Genomic DNA, 27,647 nt, shown 5'->3' on the forward strand with positions numbered 1-27,647 from the left:
GGGCTGCGTGGCCCCGCTAGAGTACAGAACCCAGCAGGATCCAGTGCATGCTGCCCTGGGCACACTGGAGGTGTGGGTGGAAAGACACTTGGGGACAGCTTTTGAAGAAAAGAGGTGGCTTGATATAAACAATGAAGTTTCCATGAGCTCCTAAAATAGGTACTATCTTTACCAACATGCAAAGTCTAATTTGAGTCACATTAGTCACCATGTTATCTAGCCATGGCTTATCGATTAGGCAGCACAGTGCACTGGCAAGAACAAAGGTTGACCAAACACAGCGTGGGCTTTTGTCCTGGGATCAGTGTGCATTACACGCACCAGCTCAAGTCACCTGGACTCCAGGACCGCTTGGCAAAAACGAGAGATTTTGCACGGGTGACCTCAGAGGCCTGAGACTTCCCTGAAATTCCCCCGTAAGTCCATTTCAAGTGGACAGCACTTTCAAATACCCCGACAGAGCAGTAGTAAAGATTCGAAGATTATCGTTACGGAGGCCAGAGTCCATCACACAGGTCAGATTATCCGTGCTCAAGATAACAAAAACCTTAATGTTATATTGCCTGCTTTCTTTTTTTTCTTCCACATGCTTTCCTCTTATTTCCTCCTTGATGGTAATGTTTCTTGCTTTGTTTTAAAAGGTATAGGAAACAAATACGTTAAAGGATGTCGTTAGTCATTAGTCTTTAAAAAAAAAATTCAACTGCAGTGGTAATAAAATACCAGCATTAAAGCCACGGGGCAGGAGGAGAGCGGCGCGCGGGGTTCCGGCCATCCGGGGAGTCGTACATTCAGAGTGTACTCACTCTGTTGATGAGTGTGTTGATGGGAAAACCAGTTTTAAAAGGTGGATCTTGGCGCTGTGCCCTACAAATTGTGCAACCTTGACTGTCACAGAACAGGGGAAGTAGGATATCCCAAAGCACAGCCTCTGTCGCAAATGGCCTCCCTCTGGCTTCCAGGAAGGCCTGGGCAGAGGCCTGGCACCTGGACTCCCAGAACTTAATCTGGAAAACAGTGGTCGGGAGGTGTCTTGGGTCTGGTGCCCTAGAAGCAGTGCCTGGGACAGAGATTTTTAAGTCATTTATCAAGAGAGTGCCCTCAGAAGAAGTGAGGAAGGCAGGGTAGAGCAGGGAAAGAAGCTAAGCACAGATGTGGTTTCAGCTGAAGTCTAGCCTCAGCCTGATCCTGCGGGGAGCTCCGGATCATCAATGGCGTCCCCAGGTCGCGTCACTTGAAGCCAGGCCAGGCGTCTTTACTCCTGCGTGAGGTGGTTATTGGCTATAGACTGCTCCTCCCCCTTGGCCTGGGAGTGAGGGGCTGCAAAACCTCTTGGGTTTGCTGGTCAAAGGCACCCCCACCACAGCTGGGGCATGGGTGCACCTGCCTGGTAAAAGCCACCTAGCCAGAGCCCCGAGGAGTCAGCTACAGGCGGCTGCGGAGGAGCTGTGTCTGGCCTTGTAGTCTCTGTGGTCAAAATTGCTTTTGTGACTGTGTTTCAGACTGCATGTCAGGCCCGTGTCCTTTTGGGGAGGTCCAGCTTCAGCCCTCAACATCGGTGTTGCCCACCCTCAACAGAACGTTCATCTGGGAAGTGACAGCTCACAAGAGCATTGGTCTAGAGCTGCAGTTCTCCGCTCCTCGCCTGAGGCAGATCGGGCCCGGCGAGAGCTGCCCGGACGGAGTCACTCACTCCATCAGTGGCCGCATCGATGCCACCGTGGTCAGGATCGGAACCTTCTGCAGCAATGGCACTGTGTCCCGCATCAAGATGCAAGAGGGGGTCAAAATGGCCTTACACCTACCGTGGTTCCACCCCAGAAACATCTCCGGCTTCAGCATTGCAAACCGCTCGTCTATCAAACGTGAGCACTCCCCTCCCACTGTTTGATTAGGTTCATGATCATCCTAGGCCAGAAACAAATATCGGCAATTCTGTATGATTCAACCTAAGAGCTTAAAGGAAGATTCCTCTCTTCTTTAAGTGATCTGGGTCACTCATTCCTAGCGTGAACCCCCTCCTCTCTATTAAACAAAGTGCTGACTGTGTCCTTTTAGCATGTGGTGCTTGTTTTCAAAAAATAGCAAGGGATTGGTTCTGCAGACCCGCCTTGAGTGCTCCGTTTCCAACTTCTTTGCCCTGTCTTCTGCCTCTCCCACATTTCTATAAGTGTATCAGTGATGTGCAGAGCTCGCTCACACGGCCCATGGGAGCTGACTATTAAATCTTCAGGAATTTTGTGAGCCACTGTTAAACAGAGCCATTATTAAAAAAAGTAGAATTATGTAAACTTACAGTTAAATAAATTATTTTAGCAATAAGGGTACTAAATACTCAAAACTTATCACTTCTGAAATACTTTACTACATTTTACTCTTAGCTGTGTTCCGGGGGCATTTGTGCCTCCTGTGTCTGTGTGGTGGAAATACAGTATAATGTACTACTGCCCCACTCCACATTGAGTCATGTCGGTAGCTGGACGTCAGCCGCAGTGGCAGTATTCACACCCACCATGGAAGTAGACAGACGCTGGAAATTAGGGCTTCTTTTTGTTTGTTTGTTTTTTGCCCACTGGGTCGGTTATTAAATGCTTACTTGAATAGCACTGATGTATCTTCCCGCCCAGTCTCTGCCCTGAGTGTAAACATACCATGTCCAGACCCCAGGGCTCGGGACCTGAGAACCACGATCGTGTTTCCCTAGCAGCCCCTCCCCTTGGCCACAGACAACCAGGACAGGGTCTAACCGCCTCCTGTTCTTCCCGGTTTGGGTCCCACGCCCGACAGGACTGTGCATCATCGAGTCTGTGTTTGAGGGTGAAGGCTCAGCCACGCTGATGTCCGCCAACTACCCAGAGGGCTTCCCTGAGGACGAGCTCATGACGTGGCAGTTTGTGGTGCCCCCACACCTGCGGGCCAGCGTCTCCTTCCTCAACTACAACCTCTCCAACTGCGAGAGGAAGGAAGAGCGGGTGGAGTACTACATCCCGGGCTCCACCACCAACCCAGAGGTGTTCAAGCTGGAGGACAAGCAGCCTGGGAACATGGCTGGGAACTTCAACCTCTCCCTGCAGGGCTGCGACCAAGATGCCCAAAGTCCAGGGATCCTCCGGCTGCAGTTTCAAGTTTTGGTCCAACATCCACAAAATGAAAGCAGTAAGTGAGCCCCACTTTCCTTTCCCCTCCGCCTACAGCACCTTCTTTGTTTCCTGGGTTATCTGCCTGGGGTGAGGTTCTCCTCCTATTTCTCGTCTGTAGCTTGTGGAGCACTTGGACTCTGGACCCTGTAAAAGTTTCAGGAAGTGGGTTGCTAGGCCGTAAGGCAGGCTCGTGGGTGAACACCTGGCATGTAGTTCCATTTCGGCACAATGAGAAGCAAACACTAGCTGGGCACAGTGCTCACGCTTGTAATCCTAGCACTCTGGGAGGCCAAGGTGGGAGGATCACTTGAGGTAAGGAGTTCGAGACCAATCCGAGCAAGAGCGAGACCCTGTCTCTACTAAAAATAGAACAATTAGCCGGGTGATATGGCATGCACCTATAGTCCCAGCTAATTGGGAGGCAGAGGCAAGAGGATCACTTGAGCCCAGGAGTTTGAGGTTGCTGTGAGCTATGATGATGCCACTGTACCCTACCCAGGGCGATAGAGCAAGACTCTATCTCAAAAAAAAAAAAAAAAAAAAAAGAAAGAAAGAAAGAAGCAAACATGATCTCACATTCAGGCTGCTAAGATGTTTTTAATGAAACCATTGAAAGGTCACTTTCCAGATCTTATGTCTTGACCCTGCAATGTCAAGACACCATCAGCAGTGATGACAGTAATTAACACTGTTTATTGGCTCAGTGCCTTCTACCATGGGCACACACTCTGCATGCTAAGTCCTGCACTAAGCAAATCACCTACACAATCTCAGCTAATCCTTTTTGCAACTTGCAAAGGAGGTGGGAATTATCTTCCTTTACTAATGAGAAACCAGAAGGTTCAGAGAGGCTATGGAACTAGCCTAACATCACACAGCTTGTCAGGAGCAGAGCAAGCTCAGAACCCAGGGCCTGTGCTCTGGACCATACTGAACCACAGGTAGGTTGGTGAGAAGGAGGCTGGACATCATTCCATAAACGTTCCTGAGATGCCATGAGTCTAGCCAGACGAGGAGAATCAGGGCCAGGACTGGGGTGAGGTGAAGTGCCCAGGGTGCAAAATTTAAGGAGGTGCCACTCTCGGGGGCGGGCAAGTGCAAGGGCAGCCGCTGAGAGTGGGCACCTCCCCACGTTTTGCTCCCTGAGTGCCTGGCCTGCCCCGTCCTAGTCCTGGCCCCAAGGGGAGTAATGTGGGTTTTGAGATAAAAGGTACAAAATGAATTCAGAGTGGCTGTTCCTGCAGCTCATCTGTGAACTGGAGCCCGAGCAGGAGTGAGTCGTGACAAGGGGTCTTGGACCAGGACATTGCTGACGCATGCTGAAGACAGGCTCTGTCCAGAGAGCTGCTTCTTATTCTAGTTCTTACTATCATGTACTTCTGGGAAGCAGGCAGAGCCAGGCAGAAGAATTAAGTGGGAGTGTGGAATGGCATGCTGTTTATTTTTGTAGGGCTGATAAACATCTGAAAAGTGGGATTGCCCCACGGGTGCCGCCCTGCGCATGCCTGTGGATGTACATATGTGTGTGTTTATGTTTACATATGCATGTGTGTTTGTGTACGTGTGGCCCACTGGGACAGTTTTATAATTGCCCTGTCACAACTGTATAATCAGAATGTTGGAAACAGCCATGACAGGATTGGGAAATGGAGTGGGCTTAGGTTTTAGAGGACAGGGGATTTGTTTATCATCTCAGTCACGGGGACGTGCTGCTGAGAACCTCTGGTGGATTTTTAAAACTAATCAAATTGTTAAGCATGCTATAACCAGCATCAAGAAGGGTATGGGTTTAGTTTTGAGATAAGTAAAGAGTGATTGACTGCAGTTGAGAGGTGTTTAGCAGTGTCACGGCCTGTAAGCATGGTTTGCACTTTTTCTAGAGTGAGTGGACTTGGCTGGCAGAAATATCTTTTTGGGGGTAAAATTAAGTTGGGCTGGACTGCCCAAGGGCTCTGATTTCTAGGCAGCTGCACCTTAATCCTTTGAACCCCTATGTGGACCCTAAATTTCAAGGGCTATCCCAAGAAGGCCAGTCCTATGCACCCACACGTTTGTCTGATCCATTCTTTTTTTTTTTTTTTTTGAGACAGAGTCTCACTCTGTTGCCCAGGCTAGAGTGAGTGCTGTGGCGTCAGCCTAGCTCACAGCAACCTCAAACTCCTGAGCTCAAGCGATCCTCCTGTCTCAGCCTCCCGAGTAGCTGGGACTACAGGCATGCACCACCATGCCCGGCTAATTTTTTCTATATATGTTTTTAGCTGTCCATATAATTTCTTTCTATTTTTAGTAGAGATGGGGTCTCGCTCTTGCTCAGGCTGGTCTCGAACTCCTGAGCTCAAACGATCCGCCCACCTTGGCCTCCCAGAGTGCTAGGATTACAGGTGTGAGCCACCGCGCCCGGCCTGATCCATTCTTGATTCTCTTTCCTTTGCTAAATTTCTGTGGGCAGCTTGCTTTGCAGGTGGCCCTGCCGAGTGGTTACGGGCAGCCGGCCTACGTGGGTTTGAATCCCGGTTCCCCTTTTGACTGTGCTGACACGGGCAAGTCATTTAACCTCTGTGTGACTCAGTTCCTCATCTGTGAAAAGGAGGTGACAGGACTGCCGTCCTAGAGGTGTTGTGAGGACAACATGAGGGGGCCCAGTGCCTGGCAGGTGGTAAGCGCTCTGTGAATGTCATCCTGCAGGGTCTAGGTCAAGGAAGGGATACAGGGTTGAAAGGGACACAGGGCTTGTCCCCAGAGACAGTGGTGTGCGCTGGGGTTAGAGGCAGAGGAGTGGACCTCAGGCTGGAGGGACACCAAGGGGAGACTTGCCCTCCTCGGCTGCCTGGGGCCCCATCTGAGCTGATGGTGTGTGCCCCTCAGTGCCACAGGAAGGAGCTCTACGTGCTGGTCCTACTTGCCTAGGCCTGGAGGTGAGAAGGAAGCTGGGGGACAGGGGCTTAAAGGTGACAGAGTCCCTCGGATCAGAGCCTCTGCTTTTAGTTCTCCTGCGAGAGCAGGAGGAACACCTCCTGGGGCTGGTCCCCCACTGAGCCCAACCCAGGCTTTGCCCTGACTTGGTCTTCCCTTGTCCCCAGCAGTGGGGAACACCTGCCCAGACCAAAGCCACCACCCTGAGAGCACACGTGAGGGTGGTTTGCATTCCTCACACACCGTGCTGTGTTCATCCATCAGCATGTCTGTGTCTCACTAAACTCCTCCTGGTCAGGAATCTTGTCTTATTTCTCTTCCCATGTCTACCACTGCTTCTGGCACATTCCCAGCCCTGTGTAACTCCTTGTTGCACGAATCACAGAGAGCAGCAACTTGTCCAAAGTGGCTCAAGAGCCAGGCGCACCCCATGGACTCAGCCCATCTGGAGGGCCAAGGCGGGCAGGCTGGATTGGGGCACCCATGGGGGCGGCTGCTCGGGAGGTCAGACAAGGGGGAGGACATCAGAAACAAGAGCAGATGCAGAGCCAGGAGACCCTCTCAAGCCAAGGTGGTGGCTGTCATGCAACCAGAGAAAGCCAGGGCCTTGGCAAGGGTGGAGGGAGCCGCTGGAGGCACCAGCAGCCAGCGCAGACCCCTCGTCTTCCACAGCAGGACCTGAGCACTGGGGGCCCAGGCTGCAAAACAATTTCTGAATATGGGCAGCAGGCAGATGTTACCTGACTCTGTCTGCCAAAAAGTCTTCAAAACCCGTGGGTTTCTAGGTGATCATGCTTCAAATAAGGTAGATGGGTATGAGTTGCCAGGGTATTACACAGGGCTTCTATAAACCACTGGGTAAATGCTGGTTACCCAGCATTTACAGGAAGCAGTTACATTGATTCTTTTTCAACTTTTATAACCTCCAGAAGCCACCTGGAACCCTGAACAAATTGTTGGGTTTGGGATTTTGTTTTGTTTTTGGTTTTTGTTGGATAACTTGTGCTCTGTGAGTCTTAAGTTTGTTCTTCCAGAGTTGATCCGTATTTCGGCTTTGGTTTATTCCCTGGAGCCTGTTTTCATTTTAAAGTAAGAAATCTCTATAGATACCACAAAAATGACTAGAGACCTATATGAAATGTCAGTCAGTAACCTAATCTCTTCAAAGGTCCCCAGGGTAGCTTTTAAAATGATGTCAATAACTATCAAATAATGAGGAGTTTTCTTATTAGGGAGGGAGAAAAGCTCTTTTTTTTTTTTTTTTTTGAGGCAGGGTCTCACTTGTTGCCCAGTCTAGAGTGCAGTGGTGTCGTCATAGCTCACTGGAACCTCAAACTCCTGGTCTCAAGCGATCCTCCTGCCTCAGCCTCCTGAATAACTGGGACTATAGGCGAGTGCCACCATGCCCGGCTAATTTTTTATTTTTTGTAGAAGTGGGGTCTCGCTCTTGCTCAGGCTGGTCTCAAACTCCTGACCTTAAGCGATCCTCCTGCCTTGCCTCCCAGACTACTAGGATTACAGGTGTGAGCCACTGCACCCGGCCAGGATGAGGGCTCTTTTTAAACTTCAGGTGCCAATGCTTTTTGCATGAAGGCATCTGCAGTTTTGGAGAAAGAATATGGATTCTTTCAAGGCAGGAAACTGTGTCCAAATCACAGATCTGCCCCTTTATTGGCAGATCAACCTTGCGTGGTTAGTTTATAGCTCCTTGTGGTCTCCCCCTCTCAGCTGTACAATGGTGATGGCCACCCCTGCTCTCCTCCCTGTTGTGACAGTAGGAGACAGCAGCTTGTCAAAGCACATAGAAGACACTGAGTAAAAATCTGTCTTGTCTTTCCATAGATTTATGAATATTAACAGGTGATATTTACATTTAAAACACCCCATCTGTGTGAGGTGAGGACTGCACATTTCCAGCCTGCTTTGCCTGTGGAAGCCACATACAAAAACGCTCCTCGGGCAGCAGGTAGATTTACTGCGTCTCCCCCTCAAGTTATTTTGAGATCCAACCAAAAGAAGTGTGAAAAGAAGGCACGTAAAATGACTAATGAGTGGAATGCAAATGCAAGATAGAAAGTGGCATGAAGTATGCCATTGCGGAGAGCCAGGGGCCTCTTGACGGTCCCTGTAATGGGAGGTCTGTCTTAGCCCAGAATCAGGGTTGGTTTTCCCAATAACACCCACAGTCCACCAGATTATTATACAGTAACTTTCAAAAGAAAGATAAACTGTAAAACCACAATACCATTTCACACCTACCGGAATGGATAAAGTAAGACTGGCTGGCAGCATCAGATGATGGGGAGAACGTAGAACAACGGAGCTCTTCCACACTGCTGCTGCGGGTGTGAAACCACTCGGGAGAATTGTCTGGCGGTTTCTTATAAAGTTGAACTTACCCTTCTTATCTTAGTCCATTCAGTGTTGCCCTAACACAATACTTGAGACGGGGTAACTTACAAAGAAAAGAAGTTTATTTGGCTTACGATTTTGGTGGCCGCAGAGTCCAAGAAGCATGGTGCCGGCGTCTGGTGAGAGCCTCGTGATGCACAACGTGGCAGAGAAGCGGGAGGGGAAGCCGGCGTGTGCAAAAAAGACCAAGCACGAGAGGCAGCCTCACTTCATAGCAACCCGCTCTTGCGGGAACTATTCCATTCGCGCGAGATCTAACCCAGTCTCACAAGAAAGGGATTAACCCATCGTAGCAACCTAATCACCCCTTACAAGCACCACTTGCCGGCATGGCCACATCAAGGACCAAGTCTCAGCGTGAGTTTGGGGGGGGATAAACCATCAAACCATAGCCCCTACCTATGACCCACCTGGGATTTACCCAAGAGAAAGGAAACTCTGTATGCACTCAAAGACTTATGGAAGGATATTAAAAGCAGTTTTATTCATAAAAGTAAGAAGACTGAAAACAACCTAAATCACCGACAGAAGAATGGATAAATGTGGTGTGTTCATTCCTGGAATGCTGCTCTGCGATGACGGAAAAACTGACTGGTACCCACAACAACATGGATGAGTCCTAAAAACATTTTGCTGAGAGAAAAGAGCCAGAGACAGAAGATGACCTACTGTGTGGTCCCATGATATGAAGTTCCAGAATAGCCAAAATCTGCAGGGACAGAAATCAGAAAGTGGTTGCCTTTGGGGGTGATGGGAAGTCAGGGGCATTGAGTGGAAAAGGGCACAAAGAAACTTATGGTATAATAGGAATGTTCTAGATCTTGCTTTGGGTAATAGATACAATGGATATATAAAGTTGCCAAAACTCATCACACTGAGCACTGAAGATCTGTGCATTTTATTATGTGTAAATTATATGTCCAAAAAAAATCAAGAGATGTGTCAAAAGGTTAAGAGCGTGTGTTCAGATGTTGGACTGCTTCGGGTCCCACCTACTAGCTAGCTGTGTGGCCTTGGGCAAGTTATTTAACTTTTCTAAGCTTCAAATTTGTATTTCATAAAATGAAGATTAAAAAAACAGTATTACCTTAATAAACAAATTTGAATTGTGAACTTCTCAGACGTAAGGTCTATTTATTGTTGTATACCAATGCTGGAGTATGGTCACAGTGTTGGACATAAAAACAGGCCCTCCGTAAGTGTTTGATGAATTGTTGTTGAACTAAAACCAAACATGACCAAATTTGGTGCACTTCTAAAGCTCATCCAAGGACAACTTCGCTGTCATCTTGAAACCAAATGGCAGTTGGTAAATTTTTCCGTGGGTCTGTCATCCGTAAGCGAGCTATGTGAAGCCAGTCCCAGGGCTCACACACTTTTTTGTCTCCTCTGTGCAGCCACCAGGCTAGAGAAGAGGCAACAGGTACAAGGAGGCAGTGAGCATCCTGGAACAAGCACAGGCTTTGTAATCAGGAAGATGTGGACTTCAGTCCCAGTCTCACCACTTCCTAGCCTTAGTTTCTCTGTCTGTAAAATGGGTGATAATGCCTCCTTTGCTAGATTGCATTTTGATCCTAAAATATTCACCACTCCTCCTGAGGGAGCATCAGACTTGCTACGCCGCTGGCTGCAGCACTGGCCATGTGAATTTGCTTTGGCCAATGACACGTGAGCAGAGGGGGTGGGCCACTTCTGAGCAGAGCTTCAGCGCTCATCATGTGGCTCGCCTTTTCAAACTGTCACAAGGCTGGTGTGTCACAGATAGAGGCTTCTCCTTCAGCCTGGATCTGGAATTAAGAAGACATGGGCCAGAGCTGGGGCCAACTCACAATGGATATGTGATGTGAACAGGAAATAAACCTTTGTCATCTGACTTCTCAGATTTGGGGATCATTTGTTACCCCTCTCAAGGACATCATGAGGCTTAACAACCTGTAGCCATTGACTGTCTGCCGTGTACAAGTCACGCAGGTCCATGAAGCTCACATTCTGGTGGGGACGATGAGTAAGTAATAGGAAAATCGTGACTTCCCATTAAAGATAGCTTTGCTCCCTTCTTAAACCCCACTGTAATGGGTTTTTTTAGAACATTTTTAAAGTATAATTTTTCAATAATTTTATTAGCATAAAACTTGGCAAAAGAGAAGTAGAAAGGAAACAATGTAACGTTTTATAAAGTAGGGTGCTGACTGCTTTAGCAGACCTGAAAGTGCAGAATCCTTAGCGAACAGTGGGGAAAAAAACAAGAAGAAACCTGGTTTATCCTGAAAAGACTCAAGAATTGGTAGCAAGTCACCTCCAGAACTGGGGACAAATGTGGGGCTAAGAGTGGGAGAAGCCACTAGAGCCCCAGGTCCTCCTTGACACCAAGCCACAAAGTGACTGCTCTCCCTGCAGCCAAATGAAGAGAGAAGTTTCTTCTCTGGAGAAGATGAGATAGTCCCTGAACCGAAGATCCCAGTCACACTGAAGGTGGAGGCTGAACATGGGGTGTTGAGTAAAAGTGGCCGTGCGGACCATGAGGCCCCCTCCTTCTTCCTCCGCTGGTAGCCTCGTGCATGATCTCTCCATTTGGTAGGTGGAGGGTTCTTCCCTGAGGGAGTCCAGCCAAGCCAAGAGAAAAGACCCAGAGATGCTGATGTTCTGGCTTCCCCAGGACGCAGTCTGGCCAGATCACCCTACAGAGAAGCCCAGTTAACAAGCAGAGCTGTTCCAAATAGCTTTTCGTGCCTCACTTTCAATAAAAGCAGTATATATTAATAGATCCCCAGACATCTGAAGGAGGCTAATAAAAAAGACAAAGACTAAAACCAATGAACAGAAGGAAACAGAAACTATGCAGGTATCAAAAGCTAAAACAAAACCCGCGATCATTAAGACCCTCAAGTAAACGATTAAAGGTGCTACATCCATGTGAAAAGAGCAGGTTGTAATTTCTTTTTTCTTTTCTTTCTTTCTTTCTTTCTTTTTTTTTTTTTTTTTTTTGTAAATATAAGTAGAGAGTCTATTTGAGCCAAGTTTGAGGACTACAACCTGGGAGCAGATTCAAGTTACCCGGAATCTACACTCCCAGCAGGTTGTAATTTCTGAAAGGAGCCCTCAGAGAACCAAAAGGAGCTCTAGAGATTAACAATATGATAGAAGTGAAAAACTCAACAGGGCTGAAAGGTAAAGAGGAAATCTCCCAGAAAATGGAGGGAAGGAAAAGCTAGAGAGATGGAAAGTAAGAGGAAAGATAAAATTTGAGGACCAGTCAGGAAAGCCCAAAATCCAAATAAAAGGAGTTCCAGAAAGAGAGAACAGAAAAAATAAGAGGGGAAGGAATCATCAAAGAATATTTTAGGAATATTTGCCAGGACTGACGGGCTTGAGTTACTGATTGAAAGGGACCCCACCAAACACAGTGGGCATAAACAGGCCCACGCCAGGCACGCCAATGTGAGCTTTCAGAATGTCAGGGACACGGAGATCCTAAAGCTTCCAGGGAGGAGGGGAAAAAGCTTTATACAGAGGAATAAGAAACCAAATGACAATAAACAAATTGTCAGCAACACTGGATGTTATAAAACAATGGAGCAAGACTTTAAAAATTCTAAAGGAATGTTCATTCCAACTTAGAATTCTATACCAAGCCAAACTACTAATTAAGTGTGAAGGTAGGATAAAGGCATTTTTAGGCCTTCAAGTTCTCAAAAAATTGGCCTCCATACATCCTTTCCCAAGAAGCTTCTGAGGGCTATAATCCACCTAAAAAGAAATTAAAACTCAGTAAAGAGAAAGATGTGGGATCCAGGAAGCCCAGAGTCTCATCCAAGAACAAGGCAAAGGGAATTCCAGGATGACAGTACAGGGGACTATACTGTCCAGACCACGCCAGGCATCAAGAGCAACCCCTCTAAGTTAGCGCAGTTAACAAGGCTCCAGAGAGATCTCTTCAGAAAGATGAAGTTGAAATACCTAATGTTCTCCAACGTATTGAAAGGAGATTTATACGAGTGGGAGAGAGTTTGAGTCTCACATTACTGGTAAGTATACAGAAACTAAGGAAATGATAAAAATGGTAATAATTAACTCCAGGGAACACAAAATGTACAGGAAAGGAAAAGTAATTATAACATGCTATATAGTATGCCTGTATAAACACCATGTTCGTATTGTGTTTACACAGTCATGTTAATGCAAACACAGAATAATGATCTAGCTGAAAATGCGATGCTGACTACTGGGAAGATGGGAGAATGGGAACAGGCGTGTGTGTGGTGTGGGTGTTGGGTGGGCCTGTGCCGTGCGGTGCGAAGGAGAGGGAAATCCACATCCTCCCTGGTGGGAAGCCCGTAGATGGTGCCTGGAACTGAAAGATCAAGGAACAGTAACAGGAGCATGTGACTGAGTGACATGGAGATAAATTTTAAAAGAACCTGCTGAAAGAGTTGAAAGTTGTTGTTCTAGGGAGTGGTGGAAAGATGGGGAGGGAGTTTCATTTTCATAATAAACCTTCTAAAACCATTTGATTCTTTAAAGCAGTGGTTCTCAACCAGGAGCAATTTTGCCTCCCACTCCCAGGGGACATTTGATAATGCTGGAGGCATTTTTGGTTGTCACAATCAAATCAAGGGGGGAGTTTGCTGGTGGCATCTAGTGGGCAGAGGCCCGGGTTGCTGCTGAGCATCCTACAGGGCACGGGACAGCCCCACAGCAGAGAATTGTCCCACCCAGGGTGGCAGCTGTGCCGAGGGTGGAAGCCCTACTTTGAAGGATGTGCGTGCGTGGCTTTGGTAACACACAGATTACAGCAGAGCGAGGGGAGACCACGGCAGCGCGTGCCTGGGCCTGGGTGAAAGGGAGCAGGGCCTGCAGAGACAGAGGGCTCGTGGCGCAGCCGGGGTGGGCGGGGAAGGGGCCTGGAGGAAACAATGGAGGTGAGCTCTGATGTGGGGCCATCAGTCGGGCAGTTTTTCCAAATGATACAAGCAATAGGTACATACTTTGTTAAATTCAAATATTACAGACAGAGCTAATATCCTCCTTGCCCTCCTGCACTGTCTCTACCTGCAGGCCGCTCTCCTGGGGTAACCACGATCGTTCATTTATTGTATTTCTCTCCAAATCTTTTTGCTCTTGATCTGCATCAGTACATACATGTAAATAGCCGTTCTGTTTCGCAGAGATTCTACCATCTGCATGGTATCATGCTGTACATACTGTCTGCGGTTTGCTGTCTTGCTCAATGCCACACCCAGGAGGTTTTCAGATGAGTGTATTTAGATCGCCCTCATTCTTTTTCACAGCTGCATGAGATTCCGTTCACGAATGTCCCACAGTTTATTTATCTGTTCCAGCGTCAGGTGGTTTCTAGTTTTCCACAATCACAGTACTGCAGTGACACGTGGGCACCCGTGGCCAGCTCACACTGCCGGGTTCCCAGGGGGCAGAGTTTCATTCTGATACTGACTCCTGCTTCCTGTGACAGGGGCGGGGCTCCTGCCAGCCACGTGGGGGGGTGCCTGTTTCCCGCAGGCCCCCCCCCCCGCGCACCTAGCTATCACCAGCTGTTTACGTTTCCTGCCATCTTGAGTAGGGGAAACAGTAACATTTTGTTTTAATTTGCTTTTCTCTGATTAAAAGTGATGTCAGGAACTTTTCGTATTTTGAATATTTGGACGTTGATACCTCCTTTTCTGTGAACTGCTTGATCATTCTCCCAATGTCCTTTAATGTTATTTATGGTGCCTGTTGCCAGTCAGATATCTTAATCTTTTTTTTGCTTTTATAATTTATGTTTATTCCACACGTATAATGATATTCTCTTTGTTTTTATTGTAGTGAAGTCCATTATTTTTCCTTTTAACTTTCTTTTGAAGGTATTATAATGTTGCCTTAATAATAAAACATGTGCCCAACATTCCCCAGCCCTGATACCATAATGTGCCATTTTCTTCCTCAGGAGAGGTTTTCTACTAATTGTTGCCTTTTCACCTGGTTGCTGCCGAGCCGCGCTTCACGCCTGTTTTCTGTTTGTGGTTTCAGATAAAGTCTACGTGGTTGACTTGAGTAACGAGCGAGCCATGTCGCTCACCATCGAGCCACGGCCTGTCAAACACGGCCGCAGGTTTGTCCCCGGCTGCTTTGTGTGTCTAGAGTCTCGAACCTGCAGCACCAACCTCACCCTGACGCCTGGCTCCAAACACAGGATTTCCTTCCTTTGTGATGATCTGACACGCCTGTGGATGAATGCGGAAAACACCATAAGTACGCCCCTTGATTAGTGCGCTCGTCCCGGGCTGTGGGCAACTCTTCCCTCCCTGCCTTGTCTTGGCACTTTGCTGTGACCCAAAGTGCCAACCACCCGGTGCCTGTGAGCAAGGCAGACAGTGGCAAACAGCCCAAGTGCTGGTGCGCCCCCTTTAGGACCAGCCTTAGGTGGAACGTGTGTCCCTCAGAAGTGCATCGTGCCACCCAATGTCCTTGGCTCAGCCTTCCCCACCCCCTCCCACGCCCACACCCCCGTTCCACACTCACTGCCCTCCACTCTTCCCTTACAGAGGCTGGGAGCCTTGAGATCAAGAACTTTGGCTTGTTTGGTTTTTTTATCCACTTAGCCCCTAGCAGTGCTGGACAGGTGTTAATCACTTTAAAAGTGTTTGATGAATGGAAGGCACAAAGCCAACAGTCACCTCCCCGCTGGGCCACTGTGGTCTCTGACATGGTGCTCCCAGAGGCTCTGCAAATGCAGGAGCTGAGGCCACCAGAGGCAAAGCAGCCTACCTGAGGTCACCCGTCAGGAAGTGGCAGAGCCAGAAGGAGGGCTGGGATCACCCCAAAACCATTCGCAGCTCTGACCACTGCACAGAACTGCCTCCCCACACATGGGGACACTGGGCAACACGTCTGGGCAGAGCGAAACCTGTGCCCTGCCCCCTGTGACACTTAGCATCCAAGATACAGACTCACAGAGGAAGGAACTTGAGCAAAAAAGGAGAGAAAACTTCAACCCTAAGTACTCCCCAGAAGTTCATCTGCTAGGTAGCTTCATAGACAGTGAAAATGTGAGCGAGCAGGAGGGAAGGTTAGACAAGGCTCAGAGGAGCAGACGTGGAGGGGAGGGTGGGAGAGGGAGACCAGAGGAGAGGCGGGCAGCTTGCAGACGCCCGGCTTGGATGCGCTGGGCCGGGCATCCTGCTGGTCTCCTGCACTTAGCTACCACGAGCCCCTCCCTTACAGGCTGCAGGGACCCCTGGTACTGCCACAGGAAGTCCTACGCACTCCAGGTGCCTGGCGACATCCTCCAGCTGCCCGTGCAGCTGCATGACTTCTCCTGGAAGCTGCTGGTGCCCAAGGACAGGCTCAGTCTGGTGCTGGTGCCAGCGCAGAAGCTGCAGCAGCACACTCACGAGCGGCCCTGCAACACCAGCTTCAGCTACCTCGTGGCCAGCGCCGTCCCCAGCCAGGACCTGTACTTCGGCTCCTTCTGCCCCGGAGGCTCTATCGAGCAGATCCAGGTGAAGCAGAACATCTCGGTGACCCTTCGCACCTTTGCCCCCAACTTCCGACAGGAGGTCTCCAGGCAGGGCCTGACCATGTCCTTTATACCATATTTCAAAGGTAAGGGGTCTTTCACTCTCTCTCCCCACCTCCTCGTCCCCTTAGCCTTGTTTGTTTGGGCGTTCATTTTGCTTTGGTTTTGTGATCACCGTACTTAAGTTGTCAATCTGGAGAGAAGGTATAGCTCAGTGGGCTGGTCTCGCACAAGACATTTGAAAGATGACGAGTCTTTTCATCCTGACTGTACCATCAACCTAGTGTGGAAAATTCCAGAGGTTAGCAGTAAGAAAAATGTTTCTGACAGTGGCAGGTAACGGTTGGGAGACAGTGGAACAAATAATCAGGTTTGAGTCTTTTTTGGAAGCCGACATGGCAGAAATGAGAAATAGCCAAATATTCCCCAGTCCTGGGTTTTTAAGGTTGTAACATAAAAAGTCCTCAGGCAGACGGTTTTATGAGTCTGCGTTTACAATTCAGAATGCAGTGCAGAAAGCCAGAGGGGGTACAGTGGGAGGGAGCCGGGGGTCCTATTCCCCACAGCTTGGCAGAGCAGGCCCTTCTAGAAGGCCACTGTGTGTCTCCGTGTTCCAAATGAGGTCTAAATGGCTCACAATGGTGAACTCTACATGGTTGATTTTAAAAGCCATTGCCACCATTAGAAGTTGCCCAGAGAACATCTCCATTAAATTAGAGGCCGTTTTAAAATTGAACAAGACCTTTGTTTGATGTTTACTTCATACCTTTGTTCTCAGAGGTGTGAGTGGGAGGGAGTCAGTCCAGGAGGCCCTGCTATCTCCAAGGTTACCAGACAAACTCCTGAGGAGTCTTGGTAGATGAGACATTCTCATCAGCGTGGAATGTTAGTGTTTTCTCTCTCCCAATGGTAAGGAATAGATTAGTTGACATGTCAGGGGCTCTCTTAGCTTTGCAATTCGAGAATTTTTTCTCAGAATCTGGAGTTTTCTTTAATCTCCAAAGCAGAAATCAGTATGTACCATCCCACCACGGAGAAGGGCAACAGGTGAACGTTAGCTATGTTGACAGCATTTCTGAAAGGGGGCTGAGATAACCACTGGTTTGGCAAACTGGCTTGGTTTTTGTTTGCTTGTTTGTTTTGTTTTTTGCAAAAGACCTGAGCACCTAATCTGACTGAGACTAAGCCTGCACTGACAATAAAGTAACACTAGCCACTTGTAGCTATTTAAATTGTAAGCAATAGGAAACAAATTTGAAATGCAGGTCCTCAGTTATACTGGGCACATTTCAAGTGCCCAACAAACTCCTGTGGCTAGTGGCTACCCTCTTGGACAGTACAGATCTAGAACATTTCCATCATAGTAGAAAGTCTGTTGGGCAGCACTGGTCCAGACAGTTCAATGTGGTCTCCTACCCCACTCCTTTTTCCCTCCATTGCAACCGAGTGAAACAACGTCTCTCTGGATCCCCTTCCCGTTTCTTGCAGAGGAAAGCATTTTCACAGTGACCCCAGACACAAAAAGCAAGGTCTACCTGAGGACCCCTAACTGGGACCGGGGCCTGCCATCCCTCACCTCGGTGTCCTGGAACATCAGCGTGCCCCCAGACCAGGTGGCCTGCCTGACCTTCTCCAAGGAGCGGACCAGCGTGGTGTGCCAGACGGGGCGTGCGTTCATGATCATCCAGGAGCAGCGCACCCGGGTGGAGGAGATCTTCAGCCTGGAGGAGGAGGTGCTCCCCAAGCCAAGCTTCCACCATCACAGCTTTTGGGTCAACATCTCTAACTGTAGCCCCGCAAGCGGCAAGCAGCTAGACCTGCTCTTCTGGGTGACGCTTACCCCAAGGACTGCAGGTAAGGACCTTCAGGGGAGACAGAAAATTGTCAGTGAAGGGATAAGGAGCAACTCTGGGAGGCAAGTTAGAAGACACAGATTGAGTCCTGGCTGTCCATGTAGCAGTCAGCTATTGCATCGATAATGCTACATAACAAACCACCCCCAGAACGTAGTGGCTTAAAAGCAGCCATCTGTCATTGCTCTCATGTTGGCTGGATGATTCTGGGCTGAGCTGGGCTTATCAGGGCTCACTCACATATGTACCTGCAGGTTGGCTAGAGGATTTTGCTGATCCTGGCTGGGGGCTCTCACATGTCTGGGGCCCAGCCAAGATCATCAGAGACACCTGGGCTGACTTGGCTCTCCCCCATGTGGCCTCTACTCCTCCAGCCTGGGCCTGTCTTGGTGACAGAGGTCCACGAAGAGACTGGGGGAAGCATGTAAGGTCCTTTGATGCTTAGGTTAGGAACTTACACACCATTCCTTCCACTGCATCCCTTGGGCCAGTCTAGACTTTTTTAGTCAATCTGCCATCGTCCTCTACCATTAATCTCTCTCTTCCATAGAGGAAGTCTCTCCACTCCTATGCGCTTCCTCATCTGTAGAGAGTAGATGATAATACCTACCTCATTAACGTATCATAGCGGTTCAGTATTGGGGATCAAAATGTGACAACCTAGAAGGTGTGACAGAGATACATGGTGCTGGTATTTTTTTATTTAGTCCCAATGAAATATTGGAATCATGAAATGCCCTCAGTGGCAGGCCTCAGAGCCAGGGCGAGGAGTTTGGCTTTATTCCTTGAAGCTGCAGGATCTGCAGAAGGGTTTCCGGCAAGGAAAGACGTCTGTGGCGGAGCCAAGTCTCCCCTTTATTTGGTGATGGCCACGGAGCATGACAGAGTGTCAGAGCCCGAGGGGACCGTGGAAGCTGTCTCTTTCCCTTTCCCTTTCTGGCCACACAACTGGTTAGCAGCAAAGAGTTGGTAGGAGCCAAAAGCTCTCCACACTCTCAGGTTACCTCCTGGGTTTTCTTCCTCTCTTACACTCATTTTCTGTTATTTATTTCCATTCCTATTTTCTTTGGACCTCACCTTTTGTTTTCTTGGTGAACAAGCCAAAAATTCTAAATCCATTTTGGTGCAAGGTTGCCTCTCCAATTTGTCTGTTTCCTTTGTGCAACTGTAGGAAAAGGACAGCACAAGTGGAACAACCCTCTCCTTCACTCCTTCACTCCTTCACTCCTGACTTTTGACTCCCCGCTTTCTCCTGCACTCCTCCACTCTGCTCTTCTCTAAGACAGGCTGGGGTGATTGGTGCAGTGTACCCAGCATAGGCCAGCAGTGGCCTTGGGAGTAGATCTGGTAGGTCTCCCAGTCCGTTTCAGTGTGTCAGGGGCCTTGGTTCTCACTGTGACTGGGTTGGGTTTTTCCCCATGGAGTCTCCACGTGGAGACTTGGGCTTCCTCACAGCATGGTGGTCTCAGCAAAGTTAGGCTTCTTAGTAATACATGGTAGCTGGCTTTCTCTCAGAGAAAAAGAGCAAGCTGACATCCTCCGAAAGGTTAGGCCTGGAACTGGCAGCCCAGATCTGAGGGGAATGGAAACGGAGGCCTCGTGACGTGAGGAGCCGCGTGCATGCACGAGGGGCGCAGGCATCGACGTGTTCATCATTGGACTAACCCCCATCTTCTCGTCTGTCTCCTTGTGTCTCCGCTCACAGACCTGACTGTTGTTGTCATCGCAGTGGTGGGAGGGGGAGCCTTCCTGCTGTTTGCCCTCGGACTCATCATTTGCTGCGTGAAAAAGAAGTAGGTGGAATCTCTTAAGCCGTCTTTGGCTGCTTTGATGCCTCCTCAGACCACACAGGCCAGATATATTGTGAATTACTGACTTTGTTTTCTTGCTTGCTGTTTCCCCCCAAGGACTGATGTTAACTAACACTGCCGGATGCAAGTGATGCTTCCAGGGGGGCACCCATACCTGGGGTGGGGGAGGGGAAGGATAAAAGGCACTTGTGACACTCTCCTCTGCAGTCTGGTGCAGCTGCCTCGGCACAGGTCCCCTGTGAACCGCTGCTGTGGCTTATCAGCTCGATCATCGATGATCGCAGGGGTGATCTTGGCAAGAACATGCTCCCGCAGGCTCTGCTGAAGCCACTCCCTCTGTCACCTTAAGGAGAATGAATGCATGAATGCACATTGCCCTGGCTTGTTCTGCAGTTTCCTAAACAAACTGTTTGCTTTATGCTTGTTCATTAGACTCCAGATAAGCACTAAAACCCAGCCCTGTGGCTGAGAGGAAGGAAGACCCAGTTAACTCTCATTCTCACCTGCCACCCTTTCGGGATGACAGCTCTATGAAACGAAAACGTTGACCTTTTTAGACAGAATCCATGCTGCCACTGAATTTTATAAATTCTGTTCATATTTCTGATTAAAGACATAGGGAAGGGGGGAAATCTATTTTCCTTAGCGTGATTTGACCTTCCAAAAGACCAAGAAAAAAAAAATCTTTTTTTCTTTTTAATTAACTGTGGCCCTAAGCAAACAACTGAAATTCTTTTTTTTGAGACAGTCTCGCTCTGTTGCCCGGGCTAGAGTGCAGTGGCGTCAGCCTAGCTCACAGCAACCTCAAACTCCTGGGCTCAAAGGATCCTCCTGCCTCGGCCTCCTGAGTAGCTAGGACAACAGGCGTGTACCATCATGACTGGCTAATTTTTTTTGTTTTTAGTTGTCCAGCTAATTTATTTCTATTTTTAGTAGAGACGGAGTCTCGCTCTTGCTCAGGCTGGTCTCGACCTCCTGACCTCAAGCGATCCTCCTGTCTTGGCCTCCCGGAGTGCTAGGATTATAGGCTTGAGCCACCGCGCCCGGCCTGAAATTCTTGATCTGCAGTGAGACTGTCTAAAAGTGACGAGGAAGGATTGGCTTGCAGCAGATCCAGGAACAGGCCTTTACTCTATGAGTCATGGCCATCCATATATCACCTGGGGGAAAAGACTTCTTTTAGTAAAACATCTTGTTACTGTTAGTCTCAGAGAACTTTCTTGTATGGGGTGCACAGAATGCCCCCCTCCTCACCCCCAGTTGGGAGAGTGTGGCATTAACACTGGGCCCCAGCTGCCTCATCAGGAGGGAACAGGTCTGACACTCCCCTCATTTTTAAACTGCTCCAGTTCTGGCCTGAGAATCACCAGCCCTGGCCCTGCTGAGGGCCTTGCTTGTGCGAGGCCACTGGCCGGTGGATTTGCATAAGGCCTGTCCGTCCCCAGGCTGGTGCAGGAGGGTGGGTGGGCTCTGCAGTGAGGATGAGGAGAGACACAGGCATGGAGCTTGCTCACTAAACAGGTATTTCCTGAGGGTTTCCTGGGCACTAGCACCCATGAGAGGAGCTGGGGCAAGAGTGAGCAAGACACAGTGTCTTCTGTCACCTATGGGGGCAGAGGAACAAAAGACAGTTCAGATAAATAGTCAGTTTGAGGAGAGCATGAGAAGAGCTTTGGTGGGGACGAGCATTGCAAGCTGCAGGCAGGAGCCTTCGAAACCCATCATCCTGGCCAGAGACTCAGTGTTACAAGCTAAAAGTACTCGATTTATTTTTATCTCAGAAAAGTACAGAGAGCCTGTCCACAATACTGGACAGCCAGCCCATGCATTATGTGGTCCATTACGCTAATTGAGCTAATGTCCCCCATTTGCATTGCTGGTGAGATAAAAAGTCAGCATTCCCTGCTGTTTGGCTCGTGGAGATGGAGGCCAAGCTCTGTTTTCTGGGAGTGCTAATGGCCCTCCATGTCCAAGTACTAACGAACATTACCAACCAAACGTTAATGCTTATACTGAGGAGCTCTGGCCTGAATTTGGTCTTCCTTTTAGCACTTTCCTCTGTTCGAGATTACTGCTGAGGCACTGGGTCTCCCAGCTAATGCTGAGTTCTCCTCTCCCCAGCTCAAGCTGAAAACTAAGTTATAAGCTTCCCTCCTGAGTCTCGGAGGTTGTCATTTGGAATCTAGATGGTCAGAGCTTTTACCCTTGCAAAAGAGGGGTGAAGCATTAGCTACAGGGAAGTTCTGAGAGTCCTAGAAGGTTGGCCTGGCCATGCCTGAGCCTGCTGTGGTTTACAAGAGCTGGGACACCACACAGCTTCTAGTAGAAAAGAGGGGAAAGGGATTGTCAGGTGTCCCCACCATTGGATACCACCTGTCCATCAAAGACGAATCAAGCACAGATAGCATTAAAGGTGCCCTCTCTAAACCACTCTCTGCCACCTGTGATCTCTGAGTTTCTACCTTGAGGCCAGAGCTGGTCCCTTTGAAATGTTCACTGAGGACAACAGTTTCAGTTTCAAATGCTAAGCAATTTAAGGGACTTGGCAGAGACCCGTCAGAACCCAGAAGGATTCAAGCTTTGGCAGGGCTGTAAAAATGGTGTGTATCAAGGATTGTTTCCTCGTCACTTCTCTCTTGTTCCCTTTCTCCAAACAGGAAAAAGAAGACAAACAAGGGCCCTGCCGTGGGTATCTACAATGGAAACATCAATACCCAGATGCCGAGGCAACTAAAAACGTTTCAGAAAGGACGGAAGGATGATGACTCCCATGTGTACGCGGTCATCGACGACACCATGGTGTATGGGCATCTGCTACAGGATTCCGGCGGGTCCTTCCTCCAGCCAGAGGTGGACGCCTACCGGCCCTTCCAGGGTGCCATGGGGGACTGCCCCCCCTCCCCACCCCCCGTATTCTCCAGGGCCCCAACTCTAAAGCTGACCACAGATGAGCCACCCCCTTGCCTTGCTCCCGAGTCTGAGAGCGAACCGTACACCTTCTCCCACCCCAGCAATGGGGACGTAAGCAACAGGAACACAGACGTTCCTTTGCTGGACACTCAGGAGCCAGTGGAGCCAGCAGAATAACTCGGACCCATTGCAAAGACATCACTGACATGCATAAAGGAGGGCCCTGAGACACACTTTTGTGTTCCCAACCAGAAATCCTAAAGAGAAATTGTGTGAAAGGAACAGCAGAAGGTTTTCCAGGACACCACCAACGTCACATTTCTTGGTGGACTCATTCCAGTGATGAGACATTGAAAATGATGAATTCTGATCTGGATACAGTCATCACAGTTCATGTACTTCCAACCTCAGGTTGTGTCGTTAACCAGCCCATAATGGGAGGAGACCTGAGTCACCCAGCACAGGGTTGCAGCAAGCCCTGGATTCGGAGTGATAGACAGAAGCTCGCCCTCTTTGGGGCAATAATTCCAATTCCAGGGGGCCTACCCGAGGTCCCTGCTCTCGTTGGGGTCCCTGGATGAAAATGACACTGTGCCTTTTTATTATTATTATTATTTGTTTGGTGGTCCTATGTATTTAAGAGATCAAATGTGCAACCATGTAGTTCTTTTCATCTGACATGATGAAAACTGGTTTAGATGCCTGGATCTAACTTCTACCTACCACTAGATAAACGTGTACCTGTCCCCTGGGAGATGGAATAATTTGCAATCTGTCCAGCCAGAAAAGGTTGTCTGTGCTGGAACAGCATTGATACGTATCTGCTTTGATGAGAGACTTCCCCATTCTCTAGTTCTGCATGTGGTTAGCCCACTGCAAAATTCATCTTGAATCCATTGTCCTTTAATCCTAGAAATAAGAGAAATTTCTGCCACGTGTGGTTCTCCCAGCTGCAGCAGTACTTTGACATTTAAACAGAAACTTAGAGAAGATTTGCAGCCTCTAAAAATGTTTAAATAGATACCAGAGTGGCCACCTGTATTAGTTTCCTGTTACCACTACAACCCGTGATGTAAATGTATTATCCTACAGTTCTGGAGATCAGAATTCCAAAATGGGTCTCACTGAGCTAAAATCAAGGTGTCAGCAGAGCTGTGCTCCTTTTGAATTCTCTAGGGAGAATCTCTTTCCTTGCCTTTCCAGCTTGGAGAGGCTGCCCACACTCCTGGGCTCCAGTGGTTGGTCAAGTCTTTCTCACATGGTGTCACTGTCACACTGACTCTCCTGCTTTTCTCTTGTACTTATAAAGCCACCAGGAGGGCTGTAATCCCAGCACTTTGGGAAGCCGAGGTGGGAGGATCACTTGAGGTCAGGAGTTCAAGACCATTCTGAGCAATATAGCGAGATCCCGTATCTACAAAAAAGTAATAAACAAATAAAGCCCACCAGGGTAATCTCCCTATCTCAAGATCCTTAACTTAATCACACTGGAAAAATCCCTTCTACCATGTGAGACACTATATCCACAGGTTGGGATTAGGACCTGGGCATCTTTAGGGTGCCATTATTCTGGCTACCACATCTTCCTGCCACCGGCCCCCTTAGGAGAGGCTACAAAATGATCCAGCCCACAGGTGTGTTTTGTTTAGCCTACAGGGTCTTTTTTTTAAGGATTAGTTACTAGCATTTAAAATTATATAAAGTTTACATAAAAATCCAGATCAGAAGCTCTGGCCATGCTGGGGCTCACATTCTCACCCAGCCGCAACTGTGGAGCTGAACAGCAGCTCTGCCTTTGGATGGGGCATCCGCTTCGCCAGTTCGCCACAGTCCCCACCGCTCCCTGTCGCCTCCCACGCGAGGCTGAGTGTTTGCTGCTATTGACCAATGCCCCTGCAGGGTTGCTTTTCTCATAATAAAAAGGAAAGATTAGGACACATACCTCTTATCCAGTGAGAAAGTAGACGGAGAGCCTGGGTGTGTTTGAGGAGGGGTTTCTTACAGCCCACTCCCCTCATGGGAATTAGTGACCAGCCCGGCCCTGTGGGCGTTTGCCTTTGTGGCCCCTGCTCTAATCTGGAAGGAGAGGGATTGTGCTATAGCTTGTCAGCACAGTCCAAAGTTCAATGTTTCTGTGGCAAAATCCGCCTTTAAAAAATAAATGCGCTTCCTGTGTTTCAGTGAATTCACCTCGGAAACGCACCACGTGGCCTCAGTGAAAAGGAGTTTTACAGTCTCCTAAGTGGTGGGTACTCCAAGGTCTCTTGAACGATTCCCAGAAGGGAGAGAATTTTTTAAAATTCTGCCCCGGGTGCTGCCTGTGGCACCTTTCCTTTCTGAGGGGCTGGCTCCTGCCTTCGGCCTCTTGACCTGCGACGCTGACAAAGCCCCTTCCCGAAGGGCCAGCGGAGGGCTGTGGCTTCCTTCCCTTCATGGAAGGACCCCCTACTTGCAATTGCTGTGTTGAGCCAGGGCCCCCCATTCCCTGCCTTCCCCAGACTCCTGGCCCCTTCCGAGTGCCACTCAGTGCCTGCCGTCCGCCCAGGCGTGCCTGGTCATCTCTGCGCTGGCTGCCCATCAGCACACTGTACTTGTAAGGGCTCTGTGTGGCCATTTCCTTTTAACTGAGGGCTCAAGACTCCTGGCCAAGTTGCTGGCTCCCTGAGACCTCACGTGGATTCGGTGTTTTCTGAAGGGGCCCACCGAGTAACCCTGGCTCCTTAAGCCCCAGCCCCACTTGTGTAAAATATTTCAGGGCCACTGGAAACCAGTCAAGCGCCATTTGTCTATGCCTACTGTGTGCCAGCACAGCGCCCGTCCACGCAAGGTCTGCCGACGCGCAGGCAGCCTCGTGCCGTCCCCTGTGCCTGTGCGGAAGGCGGGCGAGTGCAGGACGGGTCTCCAGTTGCAGCCCCGGCACGAAGGGAAAGGTCTCCAAGAAGAGCCAGCAGGGACAAGCACAAGTCTATCGGACATAACCTTGGCAAAAAAGCCTGGAGGACTGGTTTGTGTGGGTCTGCAGTGCCTAACTAGAAATAATTTATTTGTTGTAGATACTTTTAGGTAGCATTTTACTCACTTCCTGTACTTTTTTAAATAAACAAATGTACCAAAAAATGAGTATTGAGTTGTTTAAATGCTTTGGCTACTTGTCCCCTGGTTTGGTAAGAACCCCAGTGTCCCAGTTGTTGGCTGTGACAGGCCCAGCCTGGGCTCGGCCATGCTGTCTCCATGTGTGTATGGACAGGAAGCCGGGCTTTGGGCCGCGGCTCTTCCCTCTTCATCTGATGCCACGCGTTGTGTGAAGCTGACAAATCTGTCCTAAAATAAAAACGATGTTCTTGGAGTCTCGCCACTGCTCGTTTTCAAGTTCTCACAAGTGGAAGGAATGGAAGCTGTTGCCAGTGGGTAACTCGGAGGCCAGGCCTTGTTCTGTTCTTGTTGAGGCACATGATCCCCCACCCGTGTGACCGCTCCCAATACCTGACCCCACAGAGGCCTGGAGCCACCCTCGCCTCTGGCTGCAGCTGAGGTCCAAGCCCAGTGCAGGTCACCGGCCACCCAGACAGAAAAAGGGAGCCTGGGGGGAGAGGGAAGCTCTGGTGGTCCCCACCTCCCCCCATGCACCTGGAGAGGAGACCCAGGCATGTTGGGGTGAATGCACCACGGAGACCAGATGTTGCTGCATAATGAGCCGCCCTCAGATTCAGTTAACAATCACTTATTTTGCTCACAAATCTGTAGTTAGAGTAGGGCTCGGCAGGGACTGCCTACCTCTGCTTCACGTGGCCCCCGCTGGGACAGCACAACTAGAATCCTCTCTCAAGGTGGCTCTGTCCAAGGGCCCTCTGTGCCACACATTTATTAACGGGTTAAAACACATAATTATTAGGCTGGTCATCTAAAAAGAACATTTATATTAATAAGCAGGCTTGTACACAGGGGATAAGTATAAGTATAGGCAGGACAGACCACAGAACTGTTAATGTACAATACGGCAGCCAGTGGCTACAGGTGGCTAGTTAAACTTTAATAGTTATTTAACTAAAATTTCATTAAATTTGGTGCTACTTAACACATCAAAACACACTGGGCTTCCTTTTTCAAATTAAATGTGTGTGATTGTTTACGGAAGAGATATTAAGGCCACGGTAGGAAAACTAGGAAAAGGGACGGGAATTTCTTACCTGACTTGAATGTGCACTTGAGGGTGCTTTGTGTGAACATATTGCACACTCTAGCACCTTATTTTTTTGAGCTGAGTTTCCATAAACTACGATTTTTCACTCCTCCAAAAAAATTTACCTCCTCACTTGCACTAGCCACACATTCAAGTGCTCAGTAGCTACATGTGACCAAGTGGCTCCTGCGCTGGACGGCACAGAGGTAGAACATCTCCACCACCACAGAAGATTCTATTGAACAGTGCCGGTATAGTACATCTACAAATGTGAGTATACATACAATGCCACCTTCCGTGCACTGAATGACAACTAGCTACCAACAGCTCTTCTAAAAATATGTATATGGACAGTCTTATTGAATCCTCATATTTAATTTTCAGTCCTTATCTTTTTTTTTTTTTTTTTTTTTTTTTGAGACAGAATCTCACTCTGTTGCCCGGGCTAGAGTGAGTGCCGTGGCGTCAGCCTAGCTCACAGCAACCTCAAACTCCTGGGCTTAAGCGATCCTACTGCCTCAGCCTCCCGAGTAGCTGGGACTACAGGCATGCGCCACCATGCCCGGCTAATTTTTTGTATATATATATTTTAGTTGTCCATATAATTTCTTTCTATTTTTAGTAGAGACGGGGTCTCACTCTTGCTCAGGCTGGTCTTGAACTCCTGACCTCGAGCGATCCACCCTCCTCGGCCTCCCAGAGTGCTAGGATTACAGGCGTGAGCCACCGCGCCCGGCCTCAGTCCTTATCTTAATTGACATAATATTGAACATTGTCCCTCACTCTTTCCTCCACAAAATGTTGGAGGCCAACATTTTGGCCTTCTCTTGGCCACCCTGGCCTCAGACTTGCTGGTTTTCCTCCTTCCCCTCTGGCTTCTCCTTCTCAGCCTCCTTTGCTGATTCCCCCCTT

At 48.9% G+C, this 27,647-nt stretch overlaps 1 protein-coding gene across 1 annotated transcript in view; it reads left to right on the plus strand.

Annotated features, from left to right (window-relative positions):
- CDCP1 (CUB domain containing protein 1) overlaps positions 1-25,852 on the plus strand; it is a 57,223-nt gene extending 31,371 nt beyond the window's left edge. Inside the window, exons 3-9 of the mRNA XM_069475591.1 lie at positions 1,503-1,865; positions 2,788-3,156; positions 14,493-14,714; positions 15,687-16,067; positions 17,470-17,835; positions 19,540-19,627; positions 22,303-25,852. Of these exons, the coding sequence (XP_069331692.1) occupies positions 1,503-1,865; positions 2,788-3,156; positions 14,493-14,714; positions 15,687-16,067; positions 17,470-17,835; positions 19,540-19,627; positions 22,303-22,732 (2,219 nt within the window). The 3' untranslated portion in view covers positions 22,733-25,852. The remainder of the gene's footprint in view (positions 1-1,502; positions 1,866-2,787; positions 3,157-14,492; positions 14,715-15,686; positions 16,068-17,469; positions 17,836-19,539; positions 19,628-22,302) is intronic.
- The last annotated feature ends 1,795 nt before the right edge of the window (positions 25,853-27,647 follow it).

This window comes from Eulemur rufifrons, chromosome 7, assembly GCF_041146395.1.
Source record: "Eulemur rufifrons isolate Redbay chromosome 7, OSU_ERuf_1, whole genome shotgun sequence".
In the NCBI taxonomy this organism is placed as follows: domain Eukaryota; kingdom Metazoa; phylum Chordata; class Mammalia; order Primates; family Lemuridae; genus Eulemur; species Eulemur rufifrons.